General features: G+C 48.3%; 6 protein-coding genes across 6 annotated transcripts; 2 read left to right on the forward strand and 4 right to left on the reverse strand.

Moving 5' to 3' along the window:
• Positions 1-1,948: 1,948 nt before the first annotated feature.
• On the forward strand, positions 1,949-2,772 carry N7518_005355 (BTB/POZ domain-containing protein; the record flags this gene model as incomplete). Its single annotated transcript, XM_057186282.1, has 3 exons — positions 1,949-2,104; positions 2,159-2,665; positions 2,740-2,772. 3 exons carry the CDS (start codon positions 1,949-1,951, stop codon positions 2,770-2,772), a joined length of 696 nt encoding a protein of 231 aa, XP_057043052.1.
• A 3,432-nt stretch (positions 2,773-6,204) lies between these two features.
• On the reverse strand, positions 6,205-6,948 carry N7518_005356 (uncharacterized protein; the record flags this gene model as incomplete). The annotated part of the gene is made up of 2 exons (XM_057186283.1): positions 6,205-6,251; positions 6,567-6,948. 2 exons carry the CDS (start codon positions 6,946-6,948, stop codon positions 6,205-6,207), a joined length of 429 nt encoding a protein of 142 aa, XP_057043053.1.
• Positions 6,949-7,549: 601 nt separating this feature from the next.
• On the reverse strand, positions 7,550-11,028 carry N7518_005357 (GPI inositol-deacylase; the record flags this gene model as incomplete). The annotated part of the gene is made up of 3 exons (XM_057186284.1): positions 7,550-7,778; positions 7,842-10,432; positions 10,489-11,028. The coding sequence occupies 3 exons, from the start codon at positions 11,026-11,028 to the stop codon at positions 7,550-7,552; spliced, it is 3,360 nt and encodes a 1,119-aa protein (XP_057043054.1).
• Positions 11,029-12,463: 1,435 nt separating this feature from the next.
• N7518_005358 (sugar transporter family protein) lies at positions 12,464-14,083 on the reverse strand (the record flags this gene model as incomplete). The annotated part of the gene is made up of 3 exons (XM_057186285.1): positions 12,464-13,114; positions 13,166-13,840; positions 13,907-14,083. 3 exons carry the CDS (start codon positions 14,081-14,083, stop codon positions 12,464-12,466), a joined length of 1,503 nt encoding a protein of 500 aa, XP_057043055.1.
• A 3,213-nt stretch (positions 14,084-17,296) lies between these two features.
• On the forward strand, positions 17,297-18,113 carry N7518_005359 (putative glutamine-serine rich protein MS8; the record flags this gene model as incomplete). Its single annotated transcript, XM_057186286.1, has 3 exons — positions 17,297-17,422; positions 17,539-17,918; positions 17,999-18,113. The coding sequence occupies 3 exons, from the start codon at positions 17,297-17,299 to the stop codon at positions 18,111-18,113; spliced, it is 621 nt and encodes a 206-aa protein (XP_057043056.1).
• Positions 18,114-18,533: 420 nt separating this feature from the next.
• Positions 18,534-19,517, reverse strand: N7518_005360 (uncharacterized protein; the record flags this gene model as incomplete). Its single annotated transcript, XM_057186287.1, has 1 exon — positions 18,534-19,517. One exon carries the CDS (start codon positions 19,515-19,517, stop codon positions 18,534-18,536), a length of 984 nt encoding a protein of 327 aa, XP_057043057.1.
• Between the last annotated feature and the right edge of the window lie 332 nt (positions 19,518-19,849).

Consider the following 19,849-nt stretch of genomic DNA (forward strand, 5'->3'; position numbering starts at 1 on the left):
CCAGATGTTTATTTGATGGGGAACGGAGGCGAATCTTCAATCTTACTTAGTCTAACCCCTTTATAACGAGTTAGCTCAGTTATGCTAGACATGCATTTAGTCCTGGGTATCCACCATTGAATCCGGGGTAGATGCCGTGTAAGGAGGTTGTACTCCGTACTCCGTAGTGCAATTGTGATCTTGTTGCATTCGAAGATCTGATCCTTTCATTTCTGATCTATTTACTTCTGTTTCTTGTACGTTTTATTCTTTCCTCTTTCTCTCACAGCCCCTTTTTACCCATGCTTGGTGATGTATCCAAGCCCCTTTTTGTGGCGTAGCGCTTAGACCCTTCCCTTTCTCTCTGATATATAGTCCTAGGGGCTGGGCTAAGATGACGGGCCTATCAGTTTGATGAAGCAGAAATAAAGGGGTAACCTATCGGAGGTCGGTCATCCTCACGCTGGGCAGTACCTTCATCGACTCCACATTCATCGCACCGTCTTCACTCCGTCCAACTAGTCTCGCTCTCGACTCTTTTACTTGCGACACACTCCCCGCTAAACTACTTCGGGTATGTCTCCCGCTGGCCGCAAATTTTAATCAGCTTGTGTAATTTATTATGGTATCGCAACTGTAAAAAGCACAGCCTTAACCTAACGACTTGTATGGTTGCGGAGCGAAGCGAAGCAATTAAATCATAACCTCGTGTGTATGTCACGTGACCAGGTGTTTTCTCCTATGGGTCCAAAATCATAGAAATAATGCGGTGAATAAGTAGTCGGCTAACTTTAGCAGAATAACCCAACCGGCAGAATAGATAGACTACCATACCTAGAGAATGAACCATCATTATCTTCCCCAGAGTGGGGAGAATGGAGGCCCTAAAATTGTTGTCGAGGCCTTAGCGGAAATTGATGCTCTCTTCAGAACAATATCATCTCTATAAAAAATTATTGTCGAGGTTTATAAGGAGGGTATAAGTGATTTTTCAAGAAATGAGATGGAGAGTCACGGATGGGTAATCCGTGTGGTAGAAGAAGAGTGGGATGGAAGGTCCTGGGGAGATTTCGGAGATGATGATTATCTATACAGTGATGACTACGATGTTGATGACTATGATATCGACAATGACAATGACTTTTGGCGGAGGGCAGCGGATTGAAAGGCAAATAGGATGGATGGCAGTACAGTATACAGTCAAAAGTATGTTCTATTTGCTCCGAGACATTTCATCGAACCCAGCCCTGAAATATGCCCTGAGTGGCAACTGCTCCCATAGGTGAAACAAAGTGGTGCGCTGCCACTGGAAGAAAGTTGTCTCCATATCAGAGCTAGCGTAATCACTCGTCTGCATCAATAGTCCTTCGCACCGGGCACATTTGTCTCAACTGGGTTCACACCGTTCTCTGGAGCCAGTAGCTCTCTAGGGGCGTTATTTCAGCGCCCTAGTGGTAGCCTAACCGCGGATGTAAATATAGGGTCTTAGGGATAAGATGCGCTGAAGGAGCGATGAAGTATCATTCTGCTGTGCAACACGCATGATGGGTCACATGCAGCATCTAACCGCCAGACAGATGCAGCTCTAATGTGAAGAAAAGTATGGCAGCGAACCAATCATGTATGATATAGCGCGAAGGGCAGTCAGTCTAGCCTGGCCCAGAATTTCGAGATATCACAATAAAACGCCCGAAGATCGGGTCGAGTGGAGACATTTAGCCTATGCAGGAGTCAATTTCCCTACCTAGATCAGTTGACTTGTCCGGTGAAAAATCTACGGGTCATAGTCATGCTTAATGGTCCTGTTCTGATGTCATACACCATGGCTTGATCTGTCTTCATTCATATATATCATTTTGCCCTCATAAAACCCATGTTGGACGCAAGCTTCACGCAACATTTCCGTCGAAAGCCTTTTCTTTTTATGTGAGATCAAATATCAGTTGAAAAGGCACTATCCATATCAACCATGTCCGAACTCCAGGACGTAATGCGAAACTTACTTCTGCGAGGTCAATTCTCCGATATGAAGATTCTTTGTCAAGGAATTACTTTCGAAGTTCACCAAGCTATTGTTTGTACCCAGTCAAGCTATTTCAATAGTGCGATGTGTGACGGCTTCAAGGTACGACTGAGAAATAAACCATAAACAGGTGTTTTTAGCCGCTCATTCTTCTAGGAATCCACCGAGAAAGCTATCAATATCCTGGATGACAACCCAGAGACCATTGAGCGTGTCCTGTCCTTTCTCTATCTTAGGGACTACAGTGAGGATGGACACATACTTCAATACCGACCCATTACAGAACTTGCCAACAAAGAATCTGATTCATATGTTTCAGAAAACAAGCCAGAAAATACTGAGCCAGAAAGTACAGAGCCAGAAAACCAATCTGCTTTCAACAATATTGAAGTATTTATCGCAGCTGATAAATACGGAATTATTCCATTGAAGACTCTGGCTACCTCGAAGTTCTCTCGATGGGCGAATACAAGCTGCGGCTCTCCAGTGTTCCCCGAAGTGATCAAAAAGGTCATGACATCAGTACCGTCACATGAAACAACTCTTTGTGAAGTTATTGCCGACATCTTCTCGAGGCATATCTTCGACCTTATCAAAGACCCAGAGATAGTTCATACTTTGGATTCTTTTGGATATCTTGGGTCCTTGGTTATTGCGAGATTAGTCAGCACGGGAATGGTGAAACGGCCCAACGAATCTGACATTTTTCAGGGGCTAGTTCAAAAGATAAACTCTAGCCGTCGCTGTCGGCATTGTTTGAAGGATTTTAATGTGAGGATAAAAGGCACAGAGTATTTATATGAGGGGTTCCGCTGTGCTTCCTGCAATACACGAAATTGAAGCGTCTTATCTTATTTTCTGGTTTCGTCACAAAAGTTCTGGTCCCTACCACAGTAGTTCAGAAACTGTGGTTTCTTTTGGCAATTAAGTGCGTACATAAGGTATGGGATGGCTCCCTTGATATACTGCGTCAAGACATTCCGTAAAACACAGCATACAAATCTGGATGTAAACCAAGCAAAGCTACGGATATGGTGTGATGTATATCTCGCAACGACTGCCGTAACCATGATCTTCCCGAGGCACTCTCATATCTCAGAGGGACCACGGACAATGTTTTGCCTATTTGGGTCTAGTGGCACTCTCGGCGAGAATAAGAGATACGCTAACCATGTTTGGACACCTAGTTCTCCAGCTCATACTATGTCTGCCTTGTTCTCTACTGTACCATGACCAGATACCACAAATTCTCTAAATGAGATGAAGCCGAAGGTTGCGTTTACCTATCAAACCAAGTTTGACGAAGCTCCCAGGATCTGCCCGTACTGTAGGAAAAATGTCGAGGGAAGCAAAGGAGAGAAGGATAATAAGGTCAAGTTCTCCGGTCTCGCCCGAGGGCTCGGAATGGAGCGCAGGTGGTCCTCGCGCAGGTTAAAATGATTTATTGTCAGAGACCTATTATTTGACTCCTAGAAGCGACTAAGAGCGTGCCTGGGAACTATAGTGGTTCTTGAATCATCTTGCCCCTGTAGAGTTCCCCCGCACGAATGTTCTCACGTATCCGTAGATGAGGACAGCGTATTCCGATGAGTAATCAATATCAATGAAAGCTACTGTATAGTTGGACTCTAGATACAAGACGTAGCGCAAGGAAGCAAAAGAAAGGTAGCTTCCTCACGTTCAGGAGAACCCATATACACCATGTGGGTCCCGCGCAGATCATATCTCCATCCGTCCTGTATGCTTCATGTATATCTCTGACAACGAACCATGTGCATCCTAGGAAGCGTGACCAGAACTATATGGCCCCGTGAACGGACGGGCGTGGCTCCAGGATCCAAGGTAGAGAGCCCAGGAGCGATCTGTCTCGCTCCCAGGAGTGACAGGTATAGTTCCTGGAGGACATTAAGCTCCCAGAGGCCGTGAGCATGATCCTAGGAGCAATGATTAAATATAGCTCCCTAGCTCAGCATATCGTAAGTTAAACAAAAAACAGCTAGCTGGGTTTAGACCAGAATAAGACAGGCAAACGCATTTAAGTGCGGCGGCGTTGAAGAATTGAGAAGCTCATTTTCGATGGCGTTAGGGGTCGATTCAATGTGTTTGAGCTCTCGCTATAGTAGAGGGAGGAAATGGATGCCCTTCAAGAAATGTCATCGTGGAACTCGGGTGGATTAGTTGATCCTAGATATGCGTTGACCATTGCACACGACGAACTCGATAAACGTTAAGTAAATAGGAAGTCAACAGCTGTTGACAGCAGTGTTAGTGTTTACAGTCCTTGTCCTTTAAAAACGTGAAATAAGTTCTTAGTGAATGTTTTCTTTGTTCGAGGAAATCATACTGTATGTTGAATTTGTCCAATTAATATAATTTAACTAATCACCACCTTTAAGCAGCAAAAGGAAGGATGGTGTTTATTAGATGTTATTGGCTTATTTGTCTTCACCCCGCTCTTACAAGAGTGTTCTCAGCCGATTGCCAATACTTGAGCTAAACGTCACTCTGAGCAAACGTGAAGAGAAACGCTAACCGCCTCTGGCTAGTATGAAGCCTGAGGCTGCAGCCTCAATTTAAAACGGTTACCTATGTAGACTGCAGAAGTTCACGCACGCATTACGTGCTTCTTGCCAGATCACCGTCCCCCGCCCACCGGCCCAAGTCGCAAAACAACTCCTCCAAATCAACTAAAGCCCTAAGACGCCCCCGTTATATTTGTAGAGGCACCAATACGTTGAACAATATATTTCGAGATAATCAAGGAGCCCGTCAATTTTGATATTCCTGGACATAGCAAATGCAATGATGTTGTACAGTAATGATATGCGTAGAATCTGCGGATCAGTGGCTCGTCCTCATAAGTCCACTAGTAGGCAACTCTTTAGGTCGTTTGCCCCGTTTTTCATTGCTATATGTTTCCCACTGAGGGCCCCAGAATAGACGTGCGCTTTTCGCACCACCGCCATTTTGGGCCAGCCTTAATTCCTTTTCGCGCGCTCGTACTCGTTGACTGTGGGTTTTGCTTTGACGTTTCCTCCTATTTCTTGCGGCGATCTCGTCTGCACTCTTGCCCGTAAATATTCTTCGTAGCCAGTCCATGAGTATTAGCAGTCGAGCGGGGTTATCAGATGCGGTATCTGCAGCCACACAACTTTTGAATGGTGCCAGTGAGACCAATAGACTAGAGTGTGTTCTATAGAACAGAGATCTTTGTCTGCTTTTACGGATCACCATTAGTATCATATGCGACCACATGTAATTGATCATACATACGCTGGGTGCAGAAGTCAGGTAGGCTCAGGGGTGGACGAAAAGTAGAAATCAGGTACAACATATAGACCCACCCTAATTAATTAAATTTCAAATAAAAGATAAGGCCACGTGACTATATTTGCTTATTTACTGTATCGTACGCTGGCATCCTCCACCACTAACGCTCTTGGATATTTTGATTCTTTTATCCCTAGGCCTAGTTAGTGCCCTGGCAACCAATATCTAGCCACTCGGCAGAGAACGGACCAGCCAAGGTGCATGGATCTACCATCTCGCAGACTCGAGAGGCCGGTTCCATAGTTACTCAGCGTTTTCTTTGTGCGCGCCATGTCCTGCTGCCATTTTCGCTTTTCATCGCATTAACAAATCAAGTCTCTTTTGATGCGCATTTCATGATCAACATACCGTTCCTGTATTTGTTATTCTTTCCATGCATTACCAGTTTGCAGTTTAGGACTAGCGTCACTCTGAAGCTAAACTAACCGAATTGAGAATAAATACAAAATGCTTGCCTCAATGGTTGAGATATTTATTTCCAGCTGAGCATCGTAATATCACAACTATATAGCCTTTCAATTTTCTTGGGATCAATACCTAGGAAAAGCGTTGAGAAGCCTTATCGATACCTATTAAATGACTATGGAAGTAAACAATAACATGGCTGCTATAATTTGAAGTTATAAAATATCGCATTTACTATGTGTTTTGGGTGGGCGGCTCGCTTAGAAATTACGTTATCCAAGGACAAAAAAAAAAAGATGTAGAACGACAGCTGTGTGATTCGAACACACGCCTCCGAAGAGAATTGATTTCTAAATTGGTGGTTAGTGAAAGACCTTAGGTCAGAGCTATTTAGCGGAACTTACCGAGCTAGTAAGGTTAGCAACTGCGGCTTGATTTGGTCGTTGGATTTAACGTACTCAATCGCCTTAGACCACTCGGCCAAACTGCCCTGGGATGCTGAACTTCCCCACTACTAAATTCTAGTAGTCATTACTCTTAACCTTAAAAGGCAATCGTCCGTAGCACATCAATATCCTGGGACCATCTATATAATAGAGGAAGCTGTTTCTGGCCCCAAAAGCGGCCATTTTCGGCGTCAATCCCACAGGTCCTCATATTCTAGATGTAAACCAGAAGTGGGCAGAATACATGGCAGAAATATGGTAGAATTCTAAGTAGTATTCATTCTGGAAGGCGGTACTGAACTAGGTGGGAGATAATGTCTGCAATGCCTCCGCCCTCTTGTACCTCTGGGTATAACCCTCCTGATCTATAGAATACTTATCACGAGCACCGTGCACCAGCTCAACTAGCGAGCTGACCGTATCGCAAATGCCGCGCCCAGTTGCGGGCGAGAACTTGACAAAGCGATAGTCCCGCTGGGTTGCAAACGCTTCAGCTTCCGCGTGCAACACTGGGGCTTCACCTTCACCCATGGCGGCGATCATTATCGCAAGAAAGGGGAGGACCCCGTCTTCGCAGCGGCTGCGCATCCTCCCGCAGGCGGCGACCATTTCGTCCCACGATGCCCTCGACGAAGCGTCGTACGTGAAGACGAGACAGACATGCTGCATGAGGCAGAGGTAAGCTAGGCCAACATGTATTGGAGAGGCTAGCCGGGCTTGTACGACGTGCATAGGTACTCCAAGAGCCCCCTTCGCTGCGTACATGTTGTACATATCCTTCAATATTATTGAGTGTTGGCATGTATAGACACTTGAATATTGGCAGTAAGTCTACGGAGAAAAATGTGAAGTGGTACAGTAATTAGTATGTGGGAATGCACAATTCTATAAAAGAACAAAAAGACACAGAACCGCCAACACGCCCAGAACCGTCAAAACAGAATCAGTCCATCCTCGAACCCGCAAATCTATGTCCAGTGATCGAACAATAAAACGAAGCAGAAAGAAAAGAAAAGCACACCAGGATATATACAAGACGTCGTCATAGCAGCTGCCAGACCAGAGAACGGAATCTGAGGTCCGGGTTGCGGGGGTCGAGTAGTATCACAAGGTCCTGGTGATTCTCACTAGGAGAAACATGGCCTCGTGGATTAGGTGTCGTGGGAAGAGGTGGAGAGGTTGAAGGAGTGGGGTAAAAGGCAGGAAAAGATGGGGACATCGATACGTAAAATCGCTGGGAAAGACAACCCCGATGTCTGTACAAAAGGTGAAAACGCTCGTAACTCCAGACCCATATGCGCGGCGCAACTCCGTGCCAAAAGGCAAATCAAACAAGCGGAACAAGAACAACAGACGTGATTAGCTTTCATGGCTTCTTCTTAACGTGGCTGCTCCCCGTTTCAGGTGGGAGCTCGTCACCATCGATGATACGCCACAGACGGCGCGGTGAGAAGTTGTTGCCGAATAGGTAAATCCCGACGAGCCAGGCTGCGAGGAGATTGGCGAGGTGGTGGAGAAGATACGCATATGAGACGCCATAAATTGCCGAGTAGATGGCGATGGCGAAGAAGATCATTGAGGTGACGTGTCTGAACCTGGGACGGAGATGGATATGTTAGTTGGAAATTGTGAGATGTAACACTCTGGAGTCTACATACCTGGTCGTGATGCGCGGTATCATAGCGCCGCTGGTCATGGTCTCGACGAGAAGGAGGAAGGGCATAATAGATAAAACGTTGTGGTGGGATGAGAACGGCATAAACCAGTGCACGACGAGATTGTGGGCCCAGACCAGGAGGACCAGCACGTTAATTGGTAGAATCCACAACATCAAGATTAAGATCGAGTGTGCGTAGTTGTCGAAGTTCAGGTGCGAGGTAGATCTGGTTTCCTTGGCGTGCCATTGTGCCCGCACACATGTGGCTAGCTGCACAATGCAGGCGACCATATAGGCAAACTGGTAGGGGATGACAGTCGAGACAAGGATCAAAAGGATGACGGTGTGGATGATGCGTCGTCGAGGAGTGGGGGTGTGGAAGATAGGCAGGTTTCCCCGGTCCTCTCGCCGGATGTAGCCTGACTTGCTGTGCAAGACCCCATAACCCCAGGAGAAGATGTTCACGAGGGCGAGGGCGAGATAGTTAACAAGGACACAGACACCAACGCTAATGAGGCCGAATACCGGGACTAAGAACCAGAAGAAAGCGTCTTGTGAGCCAAGCAAGAGATCATTCTTGGTGAAGTCGATGGGAGTCTCGGTCGAGTTGGACCGCCAATGGAGGGGTTCGTCGGTCTGAGGCAGGGCTTTGGACGTAGCCAGGGAGGTGGCCAGCAGAGACATAGCTACCAGCAGGAGCGGGAAGGAAGACCGCAACGCACGATCAAGGCCTTCGGTGAAGGGAATAAAGTAACCAGACTCATCGTAGACCTGGAACTGCTTCCGGAGAACGAGGGCAACGACGAGCAGTGGGAAAGCCGCGAATATGGTCCGATACCGCATCACTAGCTCACCAAGACTGCTGGTGAGATCAACTTGGAGGGAGATGTCGACCGTCGAGTCAGAGGTTGGATCCGTCCACAGGTGAAATGATACGCCCCCGAGAGCGGCCTGCTCACTAATTGCAGGCGGCATGTACGGCGCCACCCCGTGCAGGTTCACATTGACCTCATTGACATTGACGAAAAACTTCGACTCATGAGGGTCAGAGACGGATTGACGGAGCAAGGGAGCGAACAGCTCCTCCTTTTGAGGATGGCGAGTGATCTTCAACCGGTAGTCGAGCAGACTCGAATACAATGCGGGGATCTTAACCTCCATGAGCATGGGTCGGTTGGCGGGTAGCCGCATCTTCAGGCCAGCACTGAGCAGTCCTCCCAATCCAACCTTAGCCCGAATCATTGCATCCGAGCTGTCCGAAAACTCGGCGATAAGGAAGCCTGAAGTTGGTATATTGGCTTTGTCTACGACAGCCACAAACTGATGTTCTGCGAGCGCCTCCAAGTCGTATTGGAGATACGAAAACGGTGGGGTACGATCGTAAGCATGTTTAGATGAGCGGGTCGAGGCAGGCAAATGAATACTGTCCTCAGCCGCGCTCTTGCAGGCCAAACGGGTTGATCCCACAGTGCCACCGGAGAAATCTAAATTCAAGGGGAAGTTGGTTGAACGGCCACTGGATAGCGGGAACACGCTGCAGAACAGGACCTCAATATTGCCATTCTTATCAAGCGATTGGTCCGTGAGCAGGGTGAACTTTTTACCAGAGATGCCCTGCGGAGGAATCGGTAAAAGACGAACATCCGGGCCATGCTGTAGGCCCAGTTCACGCAGAATCAGCCGCTGGCCCTGCGCAAGAATCGTGTTTGCGTTATCCTCAAGTGTCAGAAGTGTATTTGCTTCCTTCTGGGGCAGTGTACGCTCAGCCACTGGCTCCAGACCCGTCAAGTACCACCGCTTGAGCACACGCATCCGTTCTGCCCGTGGTTTCGTTTGAGTAGGGCGTCGGGCGTCGACGATCTCAAACAAGGATTTAATGATGGTCTTGCGGAACTGGTCGCACCAAGTAATCGACAGATGATCCATGCCAATCCAGACATCCGGAATAGAAGAGGTGAATACAGTAAATCCGTGTGTCTCGGGAACAAGAGAGGAGATACTGGCGTAGTCGGAGGGCACCACGGTGTCACGCGCACCACCCGCGATGGAGATGAGAGTGACATGCCAGAGTGGGTTATTGTTGGCCCATGTCTGCGCATAGGCGTCGCGCCAATAGTCGTTGATTTGTTTATATGTGTGGACGATATCGGAATCGAAGGAAACAGGTGGTTTCGCATGAGGTGCAGACATGGTGATGATCGTATTGACCGAATTGGCTTGATAATTCGCCATGGTCAGAGCAGTTCGAGCCACTATTCCGCCCATAGAGTGTCCAACAAGGATTACTGCGCTGGGATCCGGTAACCCTGGATCCCGGCGGGTGCGTCGCGGATCATGGTAAAGTGACAGGATGTATGAGATCGCCTCGTTCACGTATTCCGCTTGATCCAACAGTGTTTGTCCATGGAACGCCGCCATATCCTCGTTGAAGTCCACCATGAAAAAGTCCAAGCTCCGCGTTCCGGCCGCATGGCGGCTCTCGTCGTGTCGGACCACATCGTAGTAATGTCGCGAGGCCTCGGCGGCCAGAGATCGGACTTGGCGGTAACTTCCAGCGTTCCCGGGCAGAAACAGAACTGGCACACCATTCAACTAAACACACAGTCAGTAAGAATCCAAGCGCATGCACCGAGTCCGGGACGCCGTACCCCGATGTTATCCTGGGTGTAAGGATCCACGCCTTCCTCCCGATAAACGAAGAGATTGTATTTGCTTGCAAAGCGGGTATGTTCCGTGTCAAACTCCAACATACGAATGAACGTCGGGCTCATCATCGGAACACCGCAACCGTCTCCGCCATGTTGCCGACCGGTGAACGAGCTGACAATGCAGACTAAGATCGCAACAGCAGCGCAAGTGGTGAAGGCCGTCAGGATGGAGCAAGACCATGGATTGCGTTGGCGAGATTGTCGCGCACGGCGGCCGCCGGAAGGGGGGACTTCCATCGGAAGTCGCGGGGAGCCCAATGGCATCGATTTGGTATCGTTGGAGGGTTGGAAGGACGGGGTGCGCCACATACTCGAGTTCCGGGAGCGCGGTGTCGCGCTGCCCTCGCGGCGAAGGTCGAAGCTGGTGCCGCGCTGAGCTATCTGAGATCGGGTTTTCTCGTCGATGGCGTTTCCATCGTCTGTTCGGGAGACCGAGGAATCTTCGTCCTCGACAGGGGAGCCCGACGAGCGTCTGTGCATTGGAGAAGGTGGAGCCGGGACTTCATCCAGCACACACAGACAGGTTCTTGGCGCAGGGGGTTAAACCTCGCAAGAGAACCCTTAACGAGTAAGGAACGAGGGGAGGGGAAGGGGTGGGAATGGGGAAAGACAAGAATGGAAGCCGGGGCGGTTGGAGGTTTGTCTGGGGTCTTGGCGGAGAAAAGGTGTCTGTCCCTGACAGTCCGTGTCAAGTCCCTGAAAGTGGTCTTTTTTGTGGGTACACGTGTAAAGTGTTTATGGACTTTAGCAGAGGTTCTTCTAATCTTTGATCTCTTACGATCTTGACTTAAGATATTCACCGATGCTCGTTTCTTTTTTTTTCCGACGCAATTGGCAATGTAGGCTTGGCACCACATAGCCCTAGTTTGTTAGTATGAAACAAGCCTATGTTGAGGATGGCCTACAAATAATATACTATTTTATAGCTAATATAAACAGAACCGGATCAAGACATAAGGAAAGCTCAAGGTCGGATGTATAGATGCGCTGAGCTACCACGGCAGGCAATCGTGTATCCCCTCATAATGTTCCTGCAGGACGCGTATGCCACATAGTAAGACTGGCCAAGTGCTTATTACTATCACAAATAGTATCTCCCTTAGATATTAGGGATCGCATACTATCCTTGTACAACCTTGAAACATTTGAAACCAGCTGGATGTTCCGGTCTACCCGTGGACCCCTGAATATGTAGACGACTCTAGTTATGTTGTATTAACTATTAAGAGCAATGACGTGACAGACTCTGGCAAGGCTATTACCACGGAGTAGTATAGCATCACAGCGCTATAGAACAACTAGCATCCAATTGATTTATAATTAGCTCTCTTTTTTATCTCAGTTGATTCTGTTTGCATTCTAATTTATAACAATTCCAATCTCAGCTGGATATAGTGTACAAGTGCGGGGTGAAGAATCCCTGTACTATAAAGAGCCTCTCCTAAGTCTCACGCTTACTGTGTGTTTGCTCTTTGTATCGACTATCATCACTATTATCTAGTACAGGCTGGTACTGCTTTGATTTCTTTGTGCTCCACTGTTACACTTCAGGAAATTAAGATACCCCTTAACCCTAGGACTAGCCTGTGCACCAGAATGAGCATCGTACATTAAGCAGATTCGGATCCTTGACACGACAGAACATCTACTAGTGCTTACCAAGGCTATTGGGTGATACCCGCTAATCTTCTACTCATAGTGCAACGAGGATACACGAGAGCGAAGGGTACTACCGAGGTTAATACACAGCACAAAGCGAATCCGTGAAAGCCAATTCATTGTCCTATCCGATTATCCCATTTTAATGTCCCTTCCACATTCTCCCAAACAAAATCCCAGGTCATTGCAAGGTCCAGAAATACAAAGCAATCATCAGTCATTGCGCGAGCGTCAGGTATCACAGTAGCCTGGCAGTCTATGGCACAATAGTAGTCGTAGCCTTCTCAGGATCTTCCCCGAAGTCCTCCTTGGGGTTGAGACCACGGTGAGCAGCAACCTCCTGGAGGTCCGCATCATGCTCAGCATCGAAGTTACGACCCAAACGCTCTGGTCCAGCAATTGTAATCAAGATAACATAGGCAAAGACACAGCCCATGAAGATGCAAATGACCTTGCCGTACTCGTAGCGGTGGGCGGCTTCTTCAGTAGGGGGCAACGGGAAGCGTTCACCGATGGTTGATTCAATAGTCGAGCTAGCGGAGGAGACCAAGTTGCCGAGCTGGTAGGCGGTGCCGACGGCGAAGGTGCGGATAGATCCTGGTGATAGCTCCATAAGATGGATAGGGATCACACCCCATGCGCCCTGGACCATGAACTGCTCGAAGTAGGCCGCAGCAATGACATTCTTGTTCTGGACAAATGTGTAGGGGTAGAGAAGGGCGCCGCCGATGATGGAGATGGCGATGATAGAGAACCGGCGGCCGAAGATCTGACTGGCCCAGCCGCATAATACACCACCTGATAAGGCGCCCAGGTTGGCGACAACTTGTGTCACGGTGACTGCGTTCTTTGAGAATTTGAACTGGTTCTCCAGCATTGTCGGGTAAAGATCCTGAGATCCGTGCGACTAATCTCCACGTTAGCTTCTTCTGTTACTCGAATAGCAAGTAATACATACCATGAAATTAAACCCAGACATAAGCAGAACAAGGTATATGAGTATCAACCAGTGTCGCTGTAGTGCGACCTTGCCTTCTGAGATGAACGATGCCGCAACACCTCCACGCAATTCCTGTCGCGCTTCCTGGCGCCGACGGAAAGTCTCAGTTTCACCAAGGAATAACCGGAAGATGATGATCAAGACTGGTGGACCAGCGGCAAACCAGAACAGCGGCCGCCAGCCTTCAGGGGTAGTATCGACTAGACCTCGAGCGAAAGCCGTGGCTAGCAGATATCCAAAAGCGTAACCTTGCTGCAAGAGTCCCGAGATAATACCGCGGGCTTCAGGCGGGCAATCCTCCAGCGCGGTGGCAGCCGCATTACCATACAAGCCACCCATGGCAATTCCAAACAAGGCGCGACAAGCCAGGAACTGTTTATAAGTCTGGCAGAAACCAGCACCAAGCTCAAGGACCACAAAGAGCAACTGGTTGACGATGAACGGCCATTTGCGGCCCCATCGATCGGAGGCGATTCCAAAGGTGATGGCGCCGACGGATCGCAGCATCAGCACCAGGGTGATTCCCCATGTGATGTCGGTAACGGATTTATCGAATGATTTCGCCAGTGCAGAGGCAGTAAGCGAGACGGTGAAGAAGTCAAACGAATCCCAAGACCAGCCAAGAAACGCGACCTGTGGGTTAGGCTGGTTAGTCAAGTCTTTCTCCTACCTGTTAGCCTTATGGGGAGGAGGACATACCGAGAAATTAAGCCACTGAGACCGGTTGAGCAGTGTAAGAGCCTTGAACGGATTTGGCGCCGGGTTCATGGGAGGCACTAGAGAGGAGATACGAGTGGCGATGTAGCGGCCAACACTCATATGCTCCTCGAAATCTGGCGAGGATGTCGCCGCATACTGAGGCTTTCCCTCATCCATGACTGCTAAGGATCTTGGAGCACCGATGAATCGGAGAGTAAAAGCCGGATCCTGGCACAAAGTCCGAATGAAGAGGGATAAGAGAGGTCACAAGTCAGAACCAGGGGGGTCCTGGGCCGCTCTAAATACGGCGGGGAACCCTCCCCTCCCCTCTGCTCACCGAACTTAGCGGGCATCCCGAGGACCGAAAGGAATCAAACAAATGACCACCGACGTCTGCGGGCCCCCTGTACGTAGGCATGATACGTTATCTTATTCGCTTGCCACGCGGGTCAGCAACCTGGAATTCGGAGACGGGCACGAATGAGGGCAATCTAAGCCGATCATAGTACAATTACGGGGTATGACCCAGAAAACAAGAGTCCCCATGGGGAGAAGCTAGAAAAGTCTGCGATGCAAAATGACTGAATGGCATGATTTTTCTATATTGTACTGTGGATGCAGCTGGATGCCAGGCACTAAGCCCACAGTCTTTTCCGTGAATTCTTTAGTGGCATTCTTTGTCTTTTTTACTTCTAGACCTTTCTATAATTGTTTTTAGTAAACTTTTTAGTAAACTTTGTAAATCTCTTCTGGTACGTGCTTTGATTCGGATGACTACATCTACCAGTCACATAGGTACGAAAGTACGCTTACTTTGATGTTGTAGTGTGTCTTACCCAAGGCCATATCCCGGATTATCCACGCGGGGTGTGGAGTTGAAAAATGGAGGGGAAAAATGGGGAAATCCCCCCACAAAAATAGCTTTTCTCCTTGAACTTCCTTTCAAGCCACTGAAGCCAGGCCGGCCGTAGGTCGGTCTCGGGGTTTAATCGGCTGGTATACGTATTATCACGGTCTTATGTGCTAAATCAAGGTAAAATATACTGGACTCGTACTTTTTATGGCGAAAAAGAGACACTTACTACATAGCTGCTCGTGATATAGTGCTGCAATACGTCCCCCTACACTCTCATATTGTCCTTTCAACGATTCAGTCCAAGATTACTTGGCAGGGCTTCTCTGAAGTAAGACTTCGCCCAGGTCCATGGGTGGATAGTAGACTGCCAAGAATTACAGGGGACAATGCGTTGGCCACATGGTCGGCTTCTCCCCGAACATCCCAAGTACGGGGTACGGGGTACTCGATACGGAGTCTACAGAAGAGTGCCTTCACGGAGTACTTTGGGCATGGCAGTATCACACTCGGCATCGCGAACTGTCTAGACTTACTACTAGATCCGAGATCTCAGCCGGTTCTTGCCTATAGTGCCGATAAATGCCATGCTATTGGCGAGAAAGCTTTTTATCACCGCGCTCGGACTCGGATGCTTGGCTTACCCTGCATGTGAATAAATTGGGCTGAATCCTTCGCCTTTACTTGGCCAAGGTCCCCAGTTTTTTTTTTCGGAAATTATACTCCGTATACCCATACTCCGTAGGAATTTCCACTTCTCGGAAGTACACGCCTGAATGGGCAAGCCGTTGATAGATACGCCACTTCGCGGCGGTTGTCGATCTTTATTTTATTATAAACCGAGGCGGGGAAGTTTCACCGCAGATAACGTTCTTCGGTTTCCTCTTGTGTTAGACCTCGGGAGGCTCTTTGTGCGAGTAAGGAACCTTGGAAGGTTCCAAGGTTCAACGTTTCAACGTTGGCCTAGTAATTTAGTCCCGACTTGGTTCCATGGTAGCAAATTTGCTGTCTTACAGTGTACGATATGAAAGAAGTTCTTAAACAAGCAAGTAGGGAGACGCATCTCGATTCGTTAAATGCCCTCACCTCCATCTTAATGGGCATTCTCCTTGTCATCATCTTTTGGGAAACCGGAAACACCGACTATATGATATTGCTGGATTGGATTGTAACAGTTGCCCCGAAGAATTTGGATAGCTTGCACGGAAAGTAAGTTCTTAGGGCTAAAGATCACCGCCTTGGCCGTCAGTTTCACTCGTAAGCAGGTTGTTCTATCAGCCTTGTCTCGGAGATACTAGGTAGAGAACCCGTGGAATAGTTATTGAGGATTATATTTACAAAAATAGTCGGCTGGGTTTGCGGCCTCTTTCCTTAGTTGGCTCGATGGCTGTCCTTTTTCCTACATATATTCTCCCCCTTCTTGGGCTTTCTAGCTGGACGGCAGAAAAATATCAATTTGTGAGCTCGACTCTTCTATATATAACTAGCCTTTAATTATGGATGAAATATTGAGCCCAGTCTCAAACTTTTGAATGCGAAATCAGCCAGCCACTTGGGTTGGAACTATTCATAGGAAATAATACAGCTTATTACCATGAGGCCATAACAAAAACATCCGTTCTTGTTAAGACCCAGAGGGACCGTATCCCAGACTGACACTATGTTATCGAGCCTACCTTTTTTACTAGAACACCATAAGCATAGTTGGGCTTACAGCTCATGAATGACCCAGAAAGCCAGTTCAGATTCAAGAGCTCAAAACGCATTTTGGATTGGGATAGCATCAGTGGAAGTACTCATGTCCCTGTAATGGATGCTGAAGTTATAGTGCTGCAGCCTGCTCTATTAGAAGACCTGACCGAAATCTTCGGACTCACCAAGTACCATCGGCTTGATTGTACTCGGCAGGTCTAAGTACCTAGCTCCTCTCTATGCTGTTTGAAGACCAAGTTATTTGATTATTGTTTCAATATTAAGCCGATAATATCGCCGAACACTACGCAGTTAACACATCAAGGCAGTGCACTTTTTGATCAGCGTGGATGTCGTCGAGTTTGAAGGACATGATGAATGTATAAGTGAACTTGATATACTACTACCTGATCATTGCCACTCAAGTCTCTCTGATTTATAAATAGTATCTACCAAATCAGGGATGCTCCTTGGTTCCTTGCCTGTCAACTGCGGCCCGACAGTCTTGGCATTGACTGGCTTCCAGTGGCTTGGACATGTCAAATGCCAAATATTATGTAGGCCCACAATGAAATACTAGATCAAGACATACTCATTGGTTATCCAATTCAGCTGAAGAGAGGTTAAGCCACATTCTAAGATGACAAGGAAGCTGCGTCGATCTGAAACCCTCCTGAGGCGGTGCTCAACGCTCAGCCCCGCGAGCCCCGCCAATCCCGTGTATTTATTGTCAGGTCATTCCCAGATCTCACCTTCCTATCCAGTTCTCCTAAGTATAACCATACCTGTATATCATCCGACCAAACACCTACCTAAGAACCAATTCTTATTTCCTCGATATCAACATGTCGTACGGTGGACCCCCGCAGAATCAATACGGTGGTGCCGGTTACTATGACCAGCAAGGCCAAGGATACCCTCCTCAGCAGGGCTATTCCCATCAACCACAGCAAGGATATTACCCACCAGAGGTGAGTCTACACACGCGATATACCGTTGCACAGAACCGAGTCACACAGCGCTCAAACCCCCACTCTCCACTCGTACTCGTACTGCGGGCATACATAACTAACTTTCCGCGCTACAGGGCCAACAGGCTTACGGTCAGCCCCAGTACGGCCAACATTCAGGTCCTTATGATCAACAAGGCGGGCAGGGCTACCCTCCACAGCACCAGCAAGGCCAGTATCCTGCCCAAGGCAGTCCTGGATACGGTCAGCCTCCCCAGCAACAGCACTACCCGCAAAGTGGCGGCGGTGAGAGCTCCTCATACTACGGTGGCGCACCCCCGCACCAGGAAGGACAGCCCGGTGCTGTAGGACCGGAGGGAGAAAGGGGCCTCGGGTCGACACTGCTTGGCGGCGCGGCTGGCGGGTTCGTGGGCAATAAGCTTGGCCACGGCCTACTTGGTACTGCGGGCGGTGCTGTTTTGGGTGCTGTTGGTATGAATATGGCAACCAATAAGCTGTGAGTATTCTCCTTAGCATTATATTTTGTTTGTTGTCTTTTGGATCGAGACGAGACTGACTGTTGATACTCTGGTATAGTGAGAAGAAGCACAAGAAAGAGAAGAAAGACAAGAAGCATAAGAAGGATAAGAAGCACAAGCGGAAGAGCTCATCGAGCAGCTCTAGCTCCAGCTCGTCCTCTGACAGCGACTAATTGGTCTCTTTTTTTTTTGGGTCTGATTGGTCACCATGACTTGTTTTATCCTTTACATTTTGTATACCCTGTCTTGTTCTCTGCTGCTTTTTCCGTTCCGGTAGCATCCGGTTCGTTTTGGCTTCTCGTCTTGGGGACTGGAGAACCTGTATGCGTTACGTTTATCATATGCATTTGTATTCTCAATGAGATGACAGCTCATCAACAAAGTTGAATTATTGAATCAAGCGATTATGCCTTTATTGCTAAGATATCCGGGAATGCTTGTTAGCTGCATTTCTGCCCGACAGATAGCCCTTCGTTTCAGTTCGCAGAGCAGTTGAACATTGTAATGACTATGGCCATGAGTGGCATCCAGATCGTATGTTATTACATTGGTTAATATTTTGTTATTGAAAGTCGACGCACTTCAGCTTCGTCCTAGCCGGAAAACTCTTTGAAAAAAGCCTCTGGGTCGATGCTACTGTCCAGATCGAACGACAGCCGGGGGACTTCCTTTGGTGAATCCCACAGAAAGCGCCACTTTTGTGATATCGGATTCCAGTACCGTCGGGGTACAAGAGCAGACAGACGTCTCCATTGACGACGCATAAGCCTGACTGTAATTGTATGTGGCCGACCATTGGCATATTCGGCAAAAGTGGTACCTTTCTCAGGTCCCCTGGCCAGCAACCTGAAGAGCTCGCCACCAGACTCGGTCTGGAAAACCTGGGGCTTTGAATTTCTCCTTTTGACAGGCTCCCATGGCACAGTTCCCGATATGAGTCCCTCAAGCGTCTGGAGATCCTTCTCTGGCAATGGCGGAAGGAGACTGTTCAATGTGTTGTTGTACCATTGTCTCCGAATATTTTTCTTCCGACATTGCGCCAATTCTCTGCCCCAGCTGTCCTCCTTAGGGATTAGAGGTTGTAATTGTTTGATCAACGGCCTGATACGGACTGCTGTAATCACTGGGTTCTGCATTTGAGAGATTGCGAGGTTCTTCACGATAGCCGGGGGTTCCCAGCCATCACTGAAATCAACAGGTTGGGAGATTAGCTCTTTAAGAGCCATAGAGTCATTGGGGATTTGCGGCGTTAAAATTTTTGCCAGCAGCTCATGTCGGCGTCTCCCAGTGCGACCGTACGACAGTAACAACACCTTCTCGAGAGGACGTGAGTAGCCTTCATTTGCTCGCCGCAGAACCGACAACGCATTTCTTGCCGCATGAACCGCCTGAGGACCAGCCTTCGGGGAACGGGAGGAGACAGCACGATATCGGGAGATGATATGGTCTTTCATGTAGTTGCGAGCGATGGGGTCAGGTAGGTAGGTACATTCGCGCAGCGTGGCGCGAAATAAATGGCGCCATTGGTGTGGTTTTGAGAGATTTTGTACCCAATGCTGAGATTGTGGTCCGGCCATTAGGAATAGCTTATCTTATTGCAAGAAGTGCAAAGAAAAAGAACCCCAAAACGGAGGAACGCGAAATCCTTGGCGAAATGCGTGTCACGGGAACTCCGACGCGCCATTTTCGCCGTCTCTCCCCCAAACCCCGCGAACATTGCCTTGCCTTGCATTGAGCCTCATATCTTAATACTAGCTCAATTTTTGCTTGATACTTCGTTCGGTCGCTTTCTGGCTTTGAATGTTATTTGGTCTGGCCTACGGTTTCCCTTCAGAGGGTTAGCCACGCGCCTCTTTGAGCTCGCGTCATTCCAATCGGCATCCGGTATCTCTCCCCTTGCTATGTACTT

The sequence above is a fragment of the Penicillium psychrosexuale genome, assembly GCF_028828465.1.
Source record: "Penicillium psychrosexuale strain IBT 29551 chromosome Unknown utg000003l, whole genome shotgun sequence".
Classification (NCBI taxonomy): domain Eukaryota; kingdom Fungi; phylum Ascomycota; class Eurotiomycetes; order Eurotiales; family Aspergillaceae; genus Penicillium; species Penicillium psychrosexuale.